This window comes from Notolepis coatsorum (assembly GCF_963971535.1).
Source record: "Notolepis coatsorum genome assembly, contig: SCAFFOLD_3132, whole genome shotgun sequence".
Classification (NCBI taxonomy): Eukaryota; Metazoa; Chordata; class Actinopteri; order Aulopiformes; family Paralepididae; genus Notolepis; species Notolepis coatsorum.
In genome coordinates, this window is record NW_028169086.1 from 1 (window position 1) to 18839 (window position 18839).

At 42.7% G+C, this 18839-nt stretch overlaps 1 protein-coding gene across 1 annotated transcript; it reads right to left on the reverse strand.

The window, feature by feature from the left end:
* Positions 1 to 2167: 2167 nt before the first annotated feature.
* Positions 2168 to 17681, reverse strand: LOC311248796 (prominin-1-A-like; the record flags this gene model as incomplete). Its single annotated transcript, XM_084339622.1, has 10 exons — positions 2168 to 2291; positions 6055 to 6207; positions 7856 to 8015; positions 13579 to 13642; positions 13923 to 13997; positions 14605 to 14822; positions 15292 to 15315; positions 15671 to 15760; positions 16064 to 16127; positions 17561 to 17681. Coding segments are annotated over 10 exons (1093 nt in total), but the record flags the coding sequence as incomplete, so codon positions are not given.
* Positions 17682 to 18839: the final 1158 nt, after the last annotated feature.

Consider the following 18839-nt stretch of genomic DNA (forward strand, 5'->3'; position numbering starts at 1 on the left):
AGAGAGAGAAATAATGCGTGGACACTTTGAAATGGGTACGCCCCTACTGCCTCCAGGAACAGCTGTTTTCCACGTGACTTTATGTGCGCTAAAGTTTAAAGTGCTTAGAAATGCCCTTTAAATGCCGGTTCATTCATGCTTTGAGGCACGCTTCCTGACAGGATTTTATAATATTGTATTTTATAATATTGTAGCTTGACAATTTTAAGAAACTACGCTCTCAGCTGAGAGTCAAGAAACGACGCTCTCAGCAGTCACTACGCTCTCAGCTGAGAGTCAAGAAACGATGGTCTCAGCAGTCATCTTTTTTTTTTATCTACTTTTTCTCCCATTTTCTATTTTTCTCCCATCCCAATTTCGTATCGTCCAATTCTACCCTCCCCTGTCTCGAACACTGTTAGGCCATGCCTCCCACAAGCCGGCTGCAATGTGGACGAAGCCTTACATCACGTGTCCCCTCCGGTACTCGAGGAAGCAGCCGTCGCATCTTTTCACCTGCACAGCGCAATCTCTCAGCGTCGGGGGTCTGCGTGGCCCCCGTGGCTTCCTGATTCTGCTGTGCAGGCGCACCAACCGACCTGTAGGAGTCGCTGTCCACAACGTCCGATCCCCACCCATCAGCTTCCCACCCCCTAATACTGCCAATTGTATTAGTATGAACGACCAGCCAAGCTGATAGCAATGCAGAGAGCTGGGCTCGAACCCAGCGTCTCCAAGTTTCAAGTTTCAAGTTTCTTTAATAGTTGTCATACAGAAGTACAGAATACTTTTATACAAAATGCTTCTTACTGTTACGCTCCTGCATTGGTGGTGAGCGCCTTGCCCACTGCACCACCTAGCCGCCCTTGTCTCAGCAGTCATCTTATGTAGCATCACTTTTCACATCAAAACAAAAGTAGAACTGTAATGTGGAGTGGACTTAAACATATTTACAATTAGCAGCTCTCAGCTGAGAGTCAAGAAACGACGCTCTCAGCAGTCATCTTATGCAGCATCCCTTTTCACATCAAAACAAAAGTAGAACTGTAATGTGGAGTTGACTTAAACGTATTTACAATTAGCATTTTATAAAGTAGAACTGTAATGTTTACTTTCTCAGTCAGTGCTAAGTGCAGCATCCCTTTTCACATCAAAACAAAAGTAGAACTGGAATGTGGACTTTCGCATATTATTAACATTCCCATGAATACAGAGGTGCTTCACACTACTGACCGACGCAGCTGAGCTGAGAGTCTCGTTTCTTAAAATTGTATATTATTAAATCCTGTCAATACAATATTATAAAATCCTGTCAGGAAGCGTGCCTCAAAGCATGAATGAACCGGCATTTACCGGCATTTCTAAGCTTACCAGAACTTTAGCGCACATAGTCACGCGGAAACAGCTGTTCCTGGAGGCAGTACTGTGATACGCATTTCAGTGTCCTGCTACGCTCATAGCGAGGGGGGCGTACTAGCGTAGGTCAGTGGCCAATCAGAGCGCAAAACGGGAACCCGGAAACACGAACCGGTTGGTAAAAGCATAGACGTGTCCCAGCTACAATACATGAAGCTTGCTGCTTCTTCTTCTTCACCAAATGGGTTGGAGTAGCGTTAGTAGACACACTCAATGCTCAATGGTGAAATGCAGCCTATTCCACAACATTAATTACTCGGTTATTTTAAAAACTGAAAAGAAAAATATTATCTATTAACAATTTATTTAGGTACCATAAATAATACTAATTCGGAAATTTTTCAGAGACCCCCACATGTGTTGTTGACTATGGGGACCCAGACTCTATCTATGGGGGCCATGCCCCCATTGGCCCCCCCATAACTCAAACCCTGTTTTGCTTAAGGACACTTTGGCACACTGTGGGGAGAAGCCGGGGTTGAACCGAGAACCTTCAGATTACCAGATGGCCATTCTACCTTCTGAGCCACTGTTGCACTGTGGATGTGTACTGGGTATGTGTGTGAGAAAGTGTGTGTGTGCTTGTACACTAAGTGAGTTTTTGTGTGCACATAAATTAATGTGTGTTTGTGCTTGTGAGTAGGTTTTTGTGTATACATAAGAGTGTGTGTGTGTGTGTGTGTGTGTGTGTGTGTGTGTGTGTGTGTGTGTGTGTGTGTGTGTGTGTGTGTGTGTGTGTGTGTGTGTGTGTGTGTGTGTGTGTGACTGGTACCTTGAACAGCTGTCGGTTAGCCAGCGGCTCACAGATCAGCTTCTCCACATTGCCTCCGACAACAAACAGGGTGGTCACCAACGCCATCAGCACCCACACAAAGATAAAGCTAAAACCCACTCCACTGAGAGACAGAGAGAGAGAGAGAGGAGACAGAGAGAGAGAGAGAGAGAGAGAAAGAGAGCGACAGAGACAGAGACAGAGACAGAGACAGAGACAGAGACAGAGAGAGAGAGAGAGAGAGAGAGAGAGAGAGAGAGAGAGAGAGAGAGAGAGAGAGAGAGAGAGAGAGAGAGAGAGAAAGGGGGAGAGAAACACAATCATATCAGAGTTCTATCTACCTTTAATACTCTATGGTGCTATTATGTTAGACTTCAGTGCCGCATTTGATGTGATTGATCACAATCTTTTAATACAAAAACTCATTTGCTATGGTTTTAATAACTCAGCAATTTAATTTTTTAGGAGTTATTTGTCCTCGAGGTCTCAGAGGGTCTATTTTAATGGTGCTTTGTCAGGCAGTAGAGGGTTAGAATGCGGTGTCCCACAGGGGAGTTGCCTGGGGCCCCTCTTATTTTCTATTTTTACTAATGATATGCCTTTTTCTATTCATCAGGCTAGTCTGACTTTATATGCTGATGATTCAACCCTTTATTATGCTGCAGCTACAAACTCTGAGCTCAATCAGGTTTTGGCTGGTGAATTGGACATTTTATATGACTGGATAAAAACAAATAAGCTGGTGCTTAACATATCAAAAACTGTTTGTATGCTTTTTGGGACCAATCAAAGATTGGCACGTAAACCTACATTGGTTCTACAAATTGCAGGTCAACCTATACATCAGGTTGAAAAAACTAAGCTTCTAGGCCTTTGGCTTGATAGTACTTTATCATGGTCTGATCACATAAACAAAAACTGTTTTTAAAATGGGTAGAGCTATTGCTACTGCCAGGAAATGTGCACCATTCCTTCCATTTGCACTGTTTAATCAGATTGTTTGTGCTTTGGTTTTGTGCCACTTGGATTACTGTTCTGTAGTGTGGGCTTCTGCTTCAAAGCAGTCGCTAAATAGGTTACAAGTGGTACAAAATAAGGCAGCAAGACTCGTTCTTGGTTGTTCATATAGGACTAGTGTTGTTCAAATGCATGAACGTCTTAGTTGGAGGAGTGTTGAGAAAAGACTTTCTGCCAACCTTTTAATTTGTTTTCATAAAGTGATCACAACCCACAGTCCTAAATATATCACGGATAAAATAATTTACGCCTCAAATGTGCACATGCATTTTACCAGAGGGGCAAGTAGAGGGCAGATTATTCTACCCCATACAAACACTAACAGTATGCAAAGAACAGTTTTATATAGGGCTATCAGGGCATGAAATTATCTTCCAAGTGATATACGTGACATAAGAGGTGTAGCAAGCTTCAAAAATAAATTAAAATCTTACATGTAGCCAATATTGACAATGCTGAGATATGCAATATGTTACCGTTGATGTACATATTTAGATATAATATGTTTGTGTGTTAATGTTGTTGTGGTTCCTCGGTTGGTACGTCTTGCTATGTTGTGTTTCCTTATTTGGTATGTCTTGCTATGTTTTAATTGTATTATGTTTTAATTGCAATGTATATGTTGTAATGTTTTAATGTTGTCTCGGACCCCAGGAAGACTAGTTGACGTCTCGGCGTCAGCTAATGGGGATCCTTTGCTAATAAACAAATATGGGGTGAATTCACAAATAATGGATTGCGGCTGCTAATAGCACCATTAACTGCACATGATTTGTGCCCGCTATGTGCTCCATCTTAAGGACCTATTCACTAAAGATATTGCGCAAATTATATACTAGTGCAAACACACCCATAGGGTGTTGCAGCTGAGTGCAATTTGCTCATGATATCTGGCAGCACAGTTGGCTCGCGGAGCAGCTGAGTGCAATTGTCTCCTGATATAGTAACATTTTATAAATACTGCCCATGCAACAGTATGCATGTCCTAGGACAAAGCTTTTATTCTCTGATTGCAAATTGGAATTGCTGCCAGACGAGGTCCAAGAGGGAATCAATAGCTCTTCTATAACAGATACTGTAGACATAACAGTATTTTTCACCATTTGTATTTAGTTTATTTCGTAATGTATAGAGCTTTCTTAATTTGTATTTTCATGACACAATTGCATCCTTTGTTTTTGTCACTATCTTTTGTCATTGCATTTGTTTGTCATGTCATCCCAAAATAAATGAGTTTGAGCAGACCTGTCCATGGTGCTGAAGCTTTAGGCCGAAGTTAGGCACTGTGCCAGTGAAAATATTTTCAGACTTAGGAATATTGGATTTAGGAGTGAGGAATTAAATTGTATTTAATCTTTAGTTAAGAGAATAGAACCTGCATTCTCATATACTCCAGAATAAACTTCTACTCCTCATGGACCTGATTTATAAATTATAAATTAAAAGTTTATTCTGGAGCATACGAGTGTGCAGGTTCTATTCTCTTTATTGTGATTATTACCTAACCTTCTACTGGCTACAATCACTGCTGCTATGATCACCGGAGACGTTGGTCATGACACCCCTTATAAATGCGCTTAGTTACCACCAACTCTCTGAAGACGTAAATAACTTAACTTTAACTGCGTGTGGCAATTAGCGCAGATCTTTGTGAATTGGAGTGTTTTTGCAATGAGGCTCATTCGCATAGAAAGGGGCACATTTTCCACCCATATTACCTCATTTAAATACCCAATGGCAATGGCAACGCAGTTAGCACGGTATTGCACCCTTTGCGAGTGCTTTGTGAATAGCAAGGTTTGTTTTGGGGTTATTTGCACAGGCATAGCGTCAGAAAAAGCCACACAATCCCTTTGTGAATTCGCCCCTATGTGTGTTTCCTGTTTCAGATATTAGAACTTTATGTCTATTTTGCTCTCTTTCTTTATCTCAAATCTCCCTTTGTTTGTATTTCCTCTGTTTCTGTCTGTGCTGCGTCTAAATCTCATAGTTCCCGGTTCCCTCCTCCATCTGTCTGTCCGTCTGTCCATCCATCTGCCTGTCTCTCTACCATTCCAGTTTGTGCTGGTGGACTATCAATATACGTAGTGATGGGTTTGAGTGGCATCAATGCAACCACACCAACTTAACCCTCGAGTCAACCTTGTCACAATTCTGGTCAAAAAGCCCCTTTTTTATTTTTACGTGTGTTTGTGGATAGCGTTGGCTAGATTTTATGTATATGCCAAAAAGGTAGCTCAGTATCACATCTTGGACTTACATTACAATAATCCATGTTTGTTTTTGAAAAACAATCACTATTAAGCGTGTGAACAACAAGTGTCACACCTTTCACCCTAGTCGCATAACTGGACAGCTTAGGGTTAGGGTTTAGGGTTAGGGGGTTAGGGCCTAAAGTAACCCTAACCCCCTAACCCTAACCCTAACCCCAACCCTAATTTAAGAAATGATTAAATGAAAATGAATAAATATTCGATATGTATGGTGAGGACTGAAGTTAATAATGATATTCATGAAAGAAAATTGGAACAATACATGAAAGATATGTTTTACTGAGATCGCAGTTTCAGTCACTAGGGAGACAGGTAGTGGGTTTTTTAAAGGTTGCCTCGAGGGTTAAAGGGTGCATTCCTTACCAAGTTTCTGGACTCCGCACCAAACTATTAATATTGACATTGTCTAGTCTGTGCACCTGAACCTGAGCATCTATTTTATAGTTTCATCATCTTTGTCATGGTTACAATATGAAGAAAGACTGGTAGCAACATTAACCAACGGTAAGACCCTGGATGTTCTGAGAGGGTATATCTTTCTCTATATGTAGCCTATATATCTATCACCCGTGTATATCTGTTGCTGTGCTAACTTACGCCATAAGCAGGTTTCCTCCGGTGTTTGATAGGCAGCCGCGGTTGGTGGGTGTGGCCTGTTTGTCATAGCCACAGGTACCGCACAGCAGACCCAGGAAGTTGAAGGCCAGAATGAGGACCACCATGCACATTACAGCCACACAGCCGATCCACCTGCAACGCACACACACGCGCACACACACACACACACACACACACACACACACACACACACACACACACACACACACACACACACACACACACACACACACACACACACACACACACACACACACACACACACACACACACACACACACACAATGAAAAAGTATTGGTATTGACTAGTATTGGTATTGACTACTATTGGTATTGACTAGTATTGGTATTGACTACTATTGGTATTGACTACTATTGGTACTGACTACTATTGGTACTGACTACTATTGGTATTGTCTACTATTCGGTAGGATCTAGATCATATTTCTTGCTTTCTGAAGAAAGATGAAACAGAAGCGCAGGTCAATATTCTGATGCACGAACCAACATGTGTTTCATAAGAGTGATGACAGCAACTGTAACAGGGGTGATGTAATATTCATATTATTAGGCTACCTAAAAAGGAACTATCCCATGAGATATAGGCATTATATGTTACATGGTTTATATGGCTATAACAATATTATAATCAACATGTTACATTTGCTCCATTATGTGTTACAATAGCAGTATTTCCCAGAGCAGCAGGGCATCTGACCGTGTGGAGGATGGAGATGGAGATAATTTACAGCCCTTTGCTGCATCATTTCAGAAAATGTAAACCCAGTTTGAGTTTCTGTGCTTCATGAATCATGTTGCCTCATAGTCTATTCTCATAATACTAAAAACAGTAACTACTACTCAACAGCTCAGATTAGGGTCAAACGGTGGATTGAGAAATGGGGCCATTCAAGGATAAGCCCACAGTCAGTCACTGACAGGCAGCACATGTCTAGCTTTCATATGGGAAATATCTGATGTACCTGCCCTCACACATTCATACCTAAGACACACGCATGCATGCACGCTCTCACACACACACAGGGGTGCAGTCGTAATATCAGAAGTGCCTGTACGCTGTTTAAATGACGCCACGTGCATGCGCGCTCCCGTGCGTGCGCATGCGCATACATGTTCCCTCGCATGCGCACAGAACAGATTATTATTATGCATAAATAGTAGGAAACATGTTTGTATAGGAAATTACTAGTTTTAGTTTAGTTTTTGTAAATATTGCCTTGAAATAGACTCGAGAAGCTGAAAAAGGTAGCAGGATGTAGCCTTCAATATATAAAGAAATTATATTGTCAACAGATATGGTTGAAAAACAAACAATGTTTTAAATGTAATTGTAGATACAATATTGTAGTTACAATTTCTTTAATTGAATTAACTTAAACTAGAAAAGTAAATACAAACTAAATTAACAATGTAACTTAAGGACAGTTTCCTTCTGAAGCACAACTTAAGAAATGTCTCATCCTTCCAGTCGGGACCATTTGGTTCCACAGCTCAAGCAAACCCCCACCAATTGGTACAGGGCTTGTATTTTGGTCTTGCACTTCTCGTTCTTTGTTATTCTATTGCTACGCTATTCTTATGCAAAGACTAGGTGATAGCTGGGATACCGGTACTTATATACGGACGACGAGTCGAGTGAAAGTTGTGAATGCATTTTTGTGTGCGCGCGCGTGCACATCCGTGCGCGTACTTCTGCTCAGAAAAGTGCTGGGATGGCGTGGTACCACGTGGCACCACCACTGCACGCACACACACACACCTGTAGAAGTCCATCTGGTCTATCTGAGGGTAGTAGGACTCAATGTTCTTCTGGCCCTGGTTGAGGAAGATGGTGAAGTTGGCCAGCGACGCCTCCACTGGAAACATCTTGGAGAAACCAATGATCTCCCCTCCAATCTTATCCAGCATGGCCTTCACTCCTACACACACACACACACACACACACACACACACACACACACACACACACACACACACACACACACACACACACACACACACACACACACACACACACACACACACACACACACACACACACACACACACACACACACACACACACACACACACACACACACACACACACACACACACACACACACACACACAACCATTATTTTCAATGTTTGATTTTTCAGTGTTGTCTATATTTTCTCTGTACACGTATACAGATAAATATATTACATACAGTATATCCAATATAATCACATACTCAAACCACACACAGCACAGTGCAGACAGACATACACATATAAAACACCATTAATTATTTTCCATGTATTTCTTAAGTATCTGCATCATTAAAACTCATTGAGCGCCAAAAACGAGATATCTCGTTTTTAGTTCCTTTTTCCTTTTTTTTATTATTATTATTCTAAACACTCGCGCAGGCCAGGGGTGTACAGTGCGACATATATATCGCACGTGCTACAGCAACAGCGGTCTGTGCGATGGATGGATTTACTTCAATAGCACTGGTGCGATAGGGATTCGGTTCATATAGATACTCTTATTTTGAAAATCCTGTAGCGGGTCTCATTTCTGCCCACGCGCAGCTCCAGCTAGGCTCCGAAAGCTAGCAACGTTCAGGTGCATATGATACTCTTATTTTGAAAAAACTCTTGTGACAACTCGACGAGTCATATCCGCGCTTCTGCAAGCAGAGCAGCGCGTTGGTCGGTTGGTGCGCACTGCTGCGTTAACACAGCAGTGCGCCTACACGTCCCGAAATAAGTCTGTGGTGTTTTTTTTTTCTCGCAACGGGTCAAATGCATCTACATGCTTTGCACCGTCGCCATTCCTTTATGCGCACATCGCCCGAAATTAACGTTTATGTACCATTACAATCACTACAACGTTAGCAAGCTAACAAGCTAATCCTGATCAGAGGCAGAGCCAGCAGACAGTGTGGACTGGGGAAAGGGAAATGGGGGGGCACTCTCTCCCCTTCCCTGTGTGTGTGCGTGCGTGCGTTTGGAAAGACGATGAAGTCACTAGTCAGGACTCAGGACAGGAGTATATTATAGTAAACTGAGGATGGACAGATAATGTTGATATTCAAATAAACAAGTTTCGAGAGGAGTGGACGTTTGAAGACAGACTAGACTACAATATGATGCGGGGGTGGTGAGTTGAAACAGTGTGTGTGAATGAATGAAAACTTTATTTAACAGATTGCAGAATGGGTACAATACAGTACGGCTCAATACACACAATTGTTAAGGGGATGCAGACCAGAGAAAGACGTTTGTCTTGTTTACATCAGGGTCCCCCATTGTGTGTGTGTGTGTCCCAACCGACCCCACTTCTATGTTTCAATAAATTATTTGCATTTAAAACTATTAACGCTGACTCATTCCTTCAGTCCACTCAAAATTATGCTAATATTCCTTATGTTGTTTATGATATTAATTGAAAATAGCATATGAGAGTATCATAGTAATAATAACACATGGCGATATACTAAATGACAGCCAAACATGGCACTGCAACTAAATAACACAAATACAATAGGCACATTTGTGACTGTTACAAATATAACACGTTTTATACTTGTGCTACAAGATTTTGGCCTGTGCTACAAAACTATCAACCTCTGTAGCACCAGTGCTATGTGCAAAAAAAGTTAACGTACAGCCCTGGCGCAGGCCTTTGTGAGTGTGCCTGGGACCTGCAATGACAATTGAATCCCGACAGGTGACAGTATCGCCTACCTTATGAACGGCATGTGCCAGTTTAGTGTGGGGTCGCCCCACGCCGCAGTGAGACCAACCAAAGCACTAGGGAGTGAGCAGCAGTGAGCAAACTACAGCCATCTAACGTTCGACAATGGCGATCACCTAGAGCGAACTATTGTATATTATAAAGAAGACAAAACGGATGATATGGATGATGATTATGGATGATAAGGTGCGTTTTCACCAGACTATGTTGGACTCTGGTAAAGCACTTCTGGTAAATCATAAAAATACTATAGTCAAACCGGCCGATGAGGAAACCTATTCGGCTCGGTGGTATAGCCTGGCCCGAGCACACAATAGTAGCCTGCAATGCAATGGCGAGCGAACTATTGGAGATGATGAAGAAGAAGATGATATGGATGATGATTATGGATGATAAGGTGCGTTTTCACCAGACTATGTTGGACTCAGCACTTCTGGTAAATCACAAAAAAATACTATAGTCAAACCGGCCGATGAGGAAACCTATTCGATTCCGTGGTATAGTCTGGCCCGAGCAGACTATAGAAGAAGAAGACAATGGATGAGGGCCACCTAACGTTATATGTATTGATCCTGTTCTGATCAAGACACTTGGAGCGAGAGTGGAGTACAGTACCTGCTGACAAAGGTAACATCTATTTGACATCTATTACACCAAACCCAATCATAAAACATGCTTTTGTAATGATCGCAGCGTCGGAAAACGACCCCCCCCCTGATGGCTTTGTGAAGAAACATATGGTCGTGTTTACCTTTAACCAGGCAATAATATAGGTTTCAGGCGAGCAGCCGCGAGATTTGCGCATATGCGCACAAAACACTCTATATCTCACAATCTAGAAAACCAGCCTGGATCATTGTGCAACGGGCCGATATTTTTGCGTGGTATGGCGCACAAACGAATGTATGTGGAAATAAACTGTTTTGTCCCTGTTGGAGTATACTGTAAATAGTGCCTGTCAAAATGCCATACTATTGGCTCCATAGCTATAATATAGAATATACGATGGGTCCGCAAACATCGTGAAAATGGTCAATAACGCTAGCGCCAGGGAGTAAAGATGGAAAAACAGCGTGGCAGTCAATGAGTTAAGGAAGTTGTAACATCATCGACCAGGAAGCTCTCTCTAGTGCGAGGTAACAGGATTGGTTGAGGGGTGGATGTGGGATTGCTATGGCGATGAGGCAGACACAGTGAGGACTTACGAGGCAGAGCTGTGGTTTCATCCACATGCATGCAGGAGTAGACAGGAGAAGATAGTTAGTTATAGTCTACTCTACACACACCTACACACATTTAGAATCTTTATTTATGTCCACATAAATACAATGTCTAAAAGACACAAATATTGTCAGTGAAATTGGACATTGTGGGTTATTCTGTTACATTCGTGCCCAAATTGGCAATGGCAACCAAAGTTACACACACACATAGGATGAACCACCTGACAATCAACACACAGCTCATGGGTACAGATACAGTAGCAGCGTCTTCTCCAAATTGCGCGGCTGCCAATAATAGCTGACACTGAGCAATATCTTGCTAACTGTTTGGCTCTTCCCTTCGGAAGGCCTCTAACACCCAACTTATGAACATGACCCAGGCTTCCAAATATGAAAACTAAAAGTTTACAGTTGTAGCCAGCGGTTCCCAAACTTTTTTGGCCGCGCACCCCCTGTCACCTGCCGACCTAGCTCGCGCACCCCCCAATGCAAACATAAAAAATAATAAATAAATAAGTCCCGAGACTCCGTGCTGCTGCTGACTTTAAATCAAACAGGTGTCTGTGGGCAGTCAGCCGACATTAATAAACAACAGTGTGTTATAATCACATTTTTATGAGCTAACGAATTCCGTTATATTGGACATTTGTATTAATTATATCAAGCGAATAACTGAGAAATTTGGCAGAGAGAGACGGCAACATTATCGTGAAATATAAACGTTGCGTGATGACTATTATATCTCCGCTTCCCAGTCCCAACGAAGCACATACCAATAGTATGCAACTGCAGAGCCGCAGAGCCAGCGGCGCTCTCATCCCGGTCTGGGGAAGCTCAGCAGCGCGCCCCACCCAACAGCTGAATTGCCAATGGCTGAATTGGAGTATTGCACTGTGCGCGCACAACTGTCTGCTCTGCGGCTGCATGCTTCTCGCAAATCTAGCTCTCGCTGCCAAACCAAATGAATATCGACATCGCTTCACCAATAGTCGTTATCAGAACACTACACACATATCATAATCGTTGTCATTATTACCCTGTTTTCTTGGTGGAGGGCCGGGCTGTTGTGTCTGTGCTCCAGCTGTCATCATCACTCTCTGTCTCCACTCTAACGCTGCTCTCGCCTCCAATTCCTCCTGTCCTCTTTCATTACTTTTATTGACTTTAGATTCACCTGACAGTTTCCCTGTTTTTAGCCAGCTCTGCATGTTGTAAGTAATGAAATAATGTATATTAGTTATATATTTATTAGTAAAATAACGCCATTAGCCTTTTCATGTCACGCACCACCTAGAGGTACCTAGAGGTAGCACCACAGTTTGGGAACCACTATGCTCTAACAGTTGGTTGTAAAGGCTTCTTCTAGACTGTAGTCAAACATACAGCCAACTTCTAGAATGAGAACCTCTCTGTGTGTTACACACACACACACACACACACACACACACACACACACACACACACACACACACACACACACACACACACGTTTAACACTTTCCGTGCCAGCAGGGGGAGCCAAAAATAGCGCTTGAGTGCCAACGCTGTAGTCAATGGAGGGCGATCATATTTGTGAACGCATAAACTATATCTTAAATTATGGCTATGTGTCTAATACGCCCCTCGCTTATCAATGACTTGTTTGCAGTCAACATTGTCAAAACGGATTGTTTTTTTTAATCGGTTCATTTCCGTTTTATACCATTTGAAAAACGCTTGTTTTTTTAAACTTCCAGAAAAAAAAAGATTCCGTGATAATAGCTCTTTAGTGGAATACACAAAACACGTTGACATTTTTCTGCCTATTTATGAATCGTTTTCAAATAAACGCTAGATTATCGATAGTATATGTGTACTTATGCACGCTAGAGAAGCGGGCTGAAAAATCGATTATCTTATTTCCTGATCAGCACACACACACTCACACACACACACACATATGGGACACGTTGATATATCTGTGAAAAGAGCTCTGATTATCCCAAGACTGGTCAAATAGATTCCTTACCTCAGATCAGATGTTCTCCAAAAAGATTATTCCAATTCCTGATCGCCATTCCAAATATCGATCACGTTTATTGATCAAACTCTGGGTACTGGAAATACATAATCCATGCTGTTCTGATGGTGGGCAATGACTGGGATCGTCTCCGGTTACATGCCTGACAAGTAAAATGTGGATTCCAGACAATTTTTTTCCCATCCATTTCATTCAGTCCAATCCAATGGGGTGCAATACCATCCGGAGAGACGATAGGGGGCAGTATTTTCCCTGTTCGAGCTCAGACAGATCCCCACTGGTAACGTGAGGCTAGTTTGATGAAACATTTGTGGAATAATAATAATCGATAATAAAAAAAATAACGATTAAAAACAAGATTTCTCGTCGGTTGGCACTCAACGCATGGCATGAACTAACGAGTTTCTCGTGGCTGGCACTCAAAGTGTTAAAGAAGATGTTTCCGGCCCATGGGGACATTAACGTGTGTTGTCGGGCCTTACAAATACATTTGATTTGATTTGATTTATGTACCTGCTCCAATGTTTTTTGTCTGCTCTTGGACCAGCCTCGGTGTGTCATTAAATGATGAGTAACCCTGGAGAGAGAAGGAGAAAGAACTTCTTCAATTCAAAATAGCTAACATCATCATCATCATCATCATCATCATCATTATTATCATCATCACCACTACAATAATAATAATAATAGCTTCATTTTATATAGCGACTTTCAAAAGACCCAAGGTCGCTTCATCATCATCATCATCATCATCATCATCATCATCACTACAACCATCATCATCATCATCACCACCACACCAACCATCATCATCATCATATATTTATCTTCACCATAATCGGCAGAGTGAGACGAACCTTCTGGACTATATTGCTGAGGTCTGTTTTCAGCACGGTTTGAATGATGGCCACCTGCTGACTTACATCAGGAAGCTATAATACAGAGAAGAGAGGGAGAGGGAGAGGAGGAGAGGGGGAGAGAGAGAGAACAAATAATGAAGACCAACATGGAGAGGAATTGCAGGGTGTTTTGCAATCGACTAGGCAGGCTATATGTGTTTCTGGTTCTTCTTTGAAGGAGTGTGTGTGTGTGTGTGTGTGTGTGTGTGTGTGTGTGTGTGTGTGTGTGTGTGTGTGTGTGTGTGTGTGTGTGTGTGTGTGTGTGTGTGTGTGTGTGTGTGTGTGTGTGTGTGTGTGTGTGTGTGTGTGTGTGTGTGTGTGTGTGTGTGTGTGTGTGTGTGTGTGTGTGTGTGTGTGTGTGTGTGTGTGCCTGCGTGTGTGTGTGTGCATGTGCCTGCGTGTGTGTTTCTGACTTCGGGGAAATCTGGGACGCATTTCAGACTACAGAGCTGGGACAAAGCTGATTTTTGAGTCAGTGGTTAAGGTTGAGGTCAGGGTTAGGCATGTAGTTGTTGTGGACTTGTGGTTAAGGTTGAGGTTAAGGATAATGATTAGAAGTCAGTGGAATTTCCCATGAAGTGGCCTCAGTAGCTACACGTCTGAGTGTCTATTTCTCTAAACAATCATGTCTTCTTGTTACCGCAGAGAAGTCGGCGTTGACGCCCAGCTGGGAGAGTGTGGAGCGGATGGTGTTGCAGGTGTGGGAGACGGCTCCGTTGGTGCAAGCCGGGTCCGACAGGGTGTTAGAGAGGGAGGCTCGCTGCGCGGTCAGCCTGGCCTGCAGTTTTCCCGTGCCCTCCTGGAGCACCTCGAGAGAGGAGCTGACACTCTCCAGGGCCTCCTTGGTCTCCCGCATGGCTGGGGAGGAGGAGAGGAGGATGAGGAGGAGGAGAGAAGAATCAAGTTAATCTATTGAACATTGGTGTTGTGTTATGCATGTGTGTACATTGTGCACATTTATACATATACATACATACGCACAGGACACACACACATACTGTAGACACACATGCAGGCACACACACACACGTACATACGAACACACACACACACACACACAGACACACATGCAGACACACATGTAGTACTGTATGAACACACACACACGTGCAGGCACACACATTACACTCCAACACATACTACTATCACATCACAGGCTGGTTTTGTTGGTTTGAATCCACTGTCACACAAGGACAGACAAGGACAGCCACAGTAGGGGGAACCATAACTGGTCACAACACAGACTCAGGATCAGTTCTAACACTGGGACTCCATGGACACCAAGACATGGCCACCACTGGACTGACTGCAGATCAGCTCCTGTTACCTTTGATGGCATTCTCAACTTTTGCTTTAGAGAGAAGGGATTGAGAAGGAAAGAGAGGAAAGGGAGGATTTGAATGGAGTGAACAGATTGACACAGCGACACGTTCTGCCTTTATAATCCCTCCACACACTGAGCTATATGGAGCAGGGCATTATAGCTGGTTATAGTGTGTCTAAGGTCTAGGAAAACTGTGACAAGATGGTGACATCACACGTGATGTGATGTGATGTGATGTGATATGATAAGAGAACTTAAATGGTCCGTGTTGTTTTCAGGGATGTCTTGGGATAATCAACAGGCTAGTATCATGGTATTTTCCATAAATGTTCTCGTCATGGCTTTACTGTAAGGGTTTTGAAGGCACCAGCGGCTGTCTTACCTCCTGCCATACGTAAGGCTGTATCCAGGGAGGGAACCACCTCTCTCTCCAGCTGACTGTGGATTCTGCCGCCCAGCAATGGTCCAATATCTGTCACACAGCGAGCACACAGGTCACAAGAGGAAGCCAGGGCATGATGACAATAACTTGTTTGTTTGTTCATAGTAAATAGATGCAGAATTGCACCAGGAAAATAACATGGCAAATAGAAGTCAAGCTTGACAAGCCAGCTACAACAAAACTGCCTACGCCCTTAGGATTGTATAACACTACAATAATACATCAGTTAGTCAACAAAACGGACTACGCCCTGTATAACACTACAATAATACATCAACAAAGGGAAGCATTAGCAGAGAGTGGAGTAGTGTGAGGGTTCTGGGTTCAACTTACTATCCAGGTCTGACAGGACTTTGTTCTTGGCTGTGGTGTACTGGACTGTCAAATATTCAATTTGCTGCGAGAAAGGAAGCACAGTCATACATTGCACATGCATGCATGCATGTGTGTGTGTGTGTGGGGGGGGGGGGGGGGGGGGGAGGGGGGTGTTTGTGTGCGTGTGTGTGTCAGGGACCCTGGACCATCAGGGACCCCAGACCACCAAAGGCCCCCAGATTCATGTGTACTTTAATTGCATAATTTAAATCATTTCAATTGGAATATGTGCCAAATGAAAGCATTTTAATTGAAAGAGGCCCCAGCTTAAGACATACAATCAATTTAGTTAAATATCCTTTATGAAAAGGCCCTAGAAATTAGTATTCTAAAACAGCTCTAGAGTACAGGGGGGCATGTCCTTGGAGCCTCCTAGTTATCTCTCCAGGGGTTCTCAACCTTTCTGCTGCCAAGGCACCCCTGTGTCCAATAAAATATTCCAGGGCACCCCTACATACAATAAAGACTTTTCCGGTCCTGTCTTTTTGTTTTTAATACAAATAGACCTCCTGTTCACTATAAAGTGCCACGTTTTGATATATTGAGCTTTAAACTTTAAGTAAAGTTTTTGGAACACGCAACCTAAAACACCTTCCTCTCCCAAACCGTTCCTGCAATTGTTTTATGTTGCATGATGATCATGGATACATTTATTATGTATTGTATTTTTTATGTTTAAATATCAACATCATCTGTCTGTCCACCCTCAGTACATTTACTATCAATATAATATAGTCGTCTGACTTCATCATATCTTTTCAAACACACACACACAGAGGGAGAATGCCCCCCCCCCCCCCCCCCCCTCCTTCCCAGTCTCTGTCGCTCTGAACAGGGCTTTAGCTTGTTGTTAGCTTATGCTAACAGGACATTAATTCCGACGTGGTCATAAAGGAATGGCAAGGATTGCAAAGCATGTTATATGCATTTGACCCGTTGCGGAATAAAACAGCAGGGATTTGTTTTGGGTCGCGAAAACACTATCCTTGCTCTGTTTCAATGTCCGCGTTCCAGATCCAGACGCTACTGCTGCTGAGCTGAGAGACGCTACTGCTCAGCCTGCTGTGTGGAGATGCATCCTTATTGGCTGTGAGCTGTAGAGCGGATATGAGTCACGGCACCACGGATTTTCAAAATAAGAGTATCATAATGACCTGAACGTTGCTAGCTGTCGGAGCCTAGTTATTATAGCTGCAGCTGCGTGTGGGCAGAAATGAGACCCGCTATAGGATTTTCAAAATAAGACTGTTGTCATTCTATATTTTTAAAGAACATTGCCAGGCATCTCGCGGCACCCCTGGCAGCTCTCCGCGGCACCCCTGTGTGCCGCGGAACCCCTGTTGAGAACCGCTACACTTTTCTAACAAGCACTTTCTTGCTCTGATCCATGATCCAGCCATGGTGTGTGTGTGTATGTGTGTGTGTGTGTGTGTGTGTATGTGTGTGTATGCATACCGCAGGTGTGTTGTTAGCGAAGGTCTTCAAGTCTCTCATATTAGTGTTGATGAATCGTCGGGTGCTCTTGATCTGAGTGCTGATGTTGTGGTTGGCAGCGTACGCAAACAGCACTCCAACCCTGGAACACACACACACACACACACACACACACACACACACACACACACACACACACACACACACACACACACACACACACACACACACACACACACACACACACACACACACACACAGAGAGAGTATGTGTTTATTTACACAAATAGAATATTCTGGATAATAGCTAATATAATAATATTATCGTGGTTAGTGTCTTATTCCGGTTAAGCTGTTTAGGATTTGAGCAAATCATGAACATCCCATGCATGAATGAAGGTCCTCTACCAATACCAACCAGAATCTTGTCATTTGGATAAATATGGTAAACTGATGTTGTACATTGCTACTCTTGTCCCTCGGGGCAAAAGAAACACAGGCTTGGGATGAAAGTATCAGTTGTAAAAAAAATATGGATAAAGTATAATACAATCAAATTGGTCCATGCATCAAACTCTACTCTACTAGATAAAGGGCCTGCAGTAAGTACAGTAGACCAGCAGAGGGTAGTCTTACTCCACTGACATCACATTCTACTTTACTGTACTCATTCATTTATGTTCCATTCAAAGCTCCATTAGAGAGAGCAGAGCATGTCTCTCTCTCTCTCTCTCTCTCTCTCTCTCTCTCTCTCTCTCTCTCTCTCTCTGGCAGATGCAACAAGTCAGGATGTTCTGCTTGTACAGAGGAAGAGGGTCTCAGGTCATCAGGAATCAGGTCATCTAATAGGCCTGTGATCATTTACTATATTACTAGAACTGCCAGGCAGTGGTGTAAAGTTACAAAGTTAAAGTACTTTGTTACAGTACTTCACTAGTTTTTATTTATTGCAACTTTCACTTTTACTTCACTACATTAAAAAGAAAAAAGGATACTTTAATTAATTTACTATATTTAATCGAGTCGAGTAAAGCATAATTCCTTTTAATGATTAACCTTGGACACCTCGTTAAATATGAATATAATTGTTTCATCATGATATTGATATGATATCTGGACTGTATAAATCAAAGCCTCTAGGGTGGTATACACATGAGAAAAGTAAATCGCTCCTACACAACGGAACAACTGGCGCTTGTCAAGATACGTTGAGGTATATCTCCCACAGGACCAAACAGATACCATTAGCAGTCAATTATAATAAATACAATTTTATATCAAATATAAAAATGACCAATGG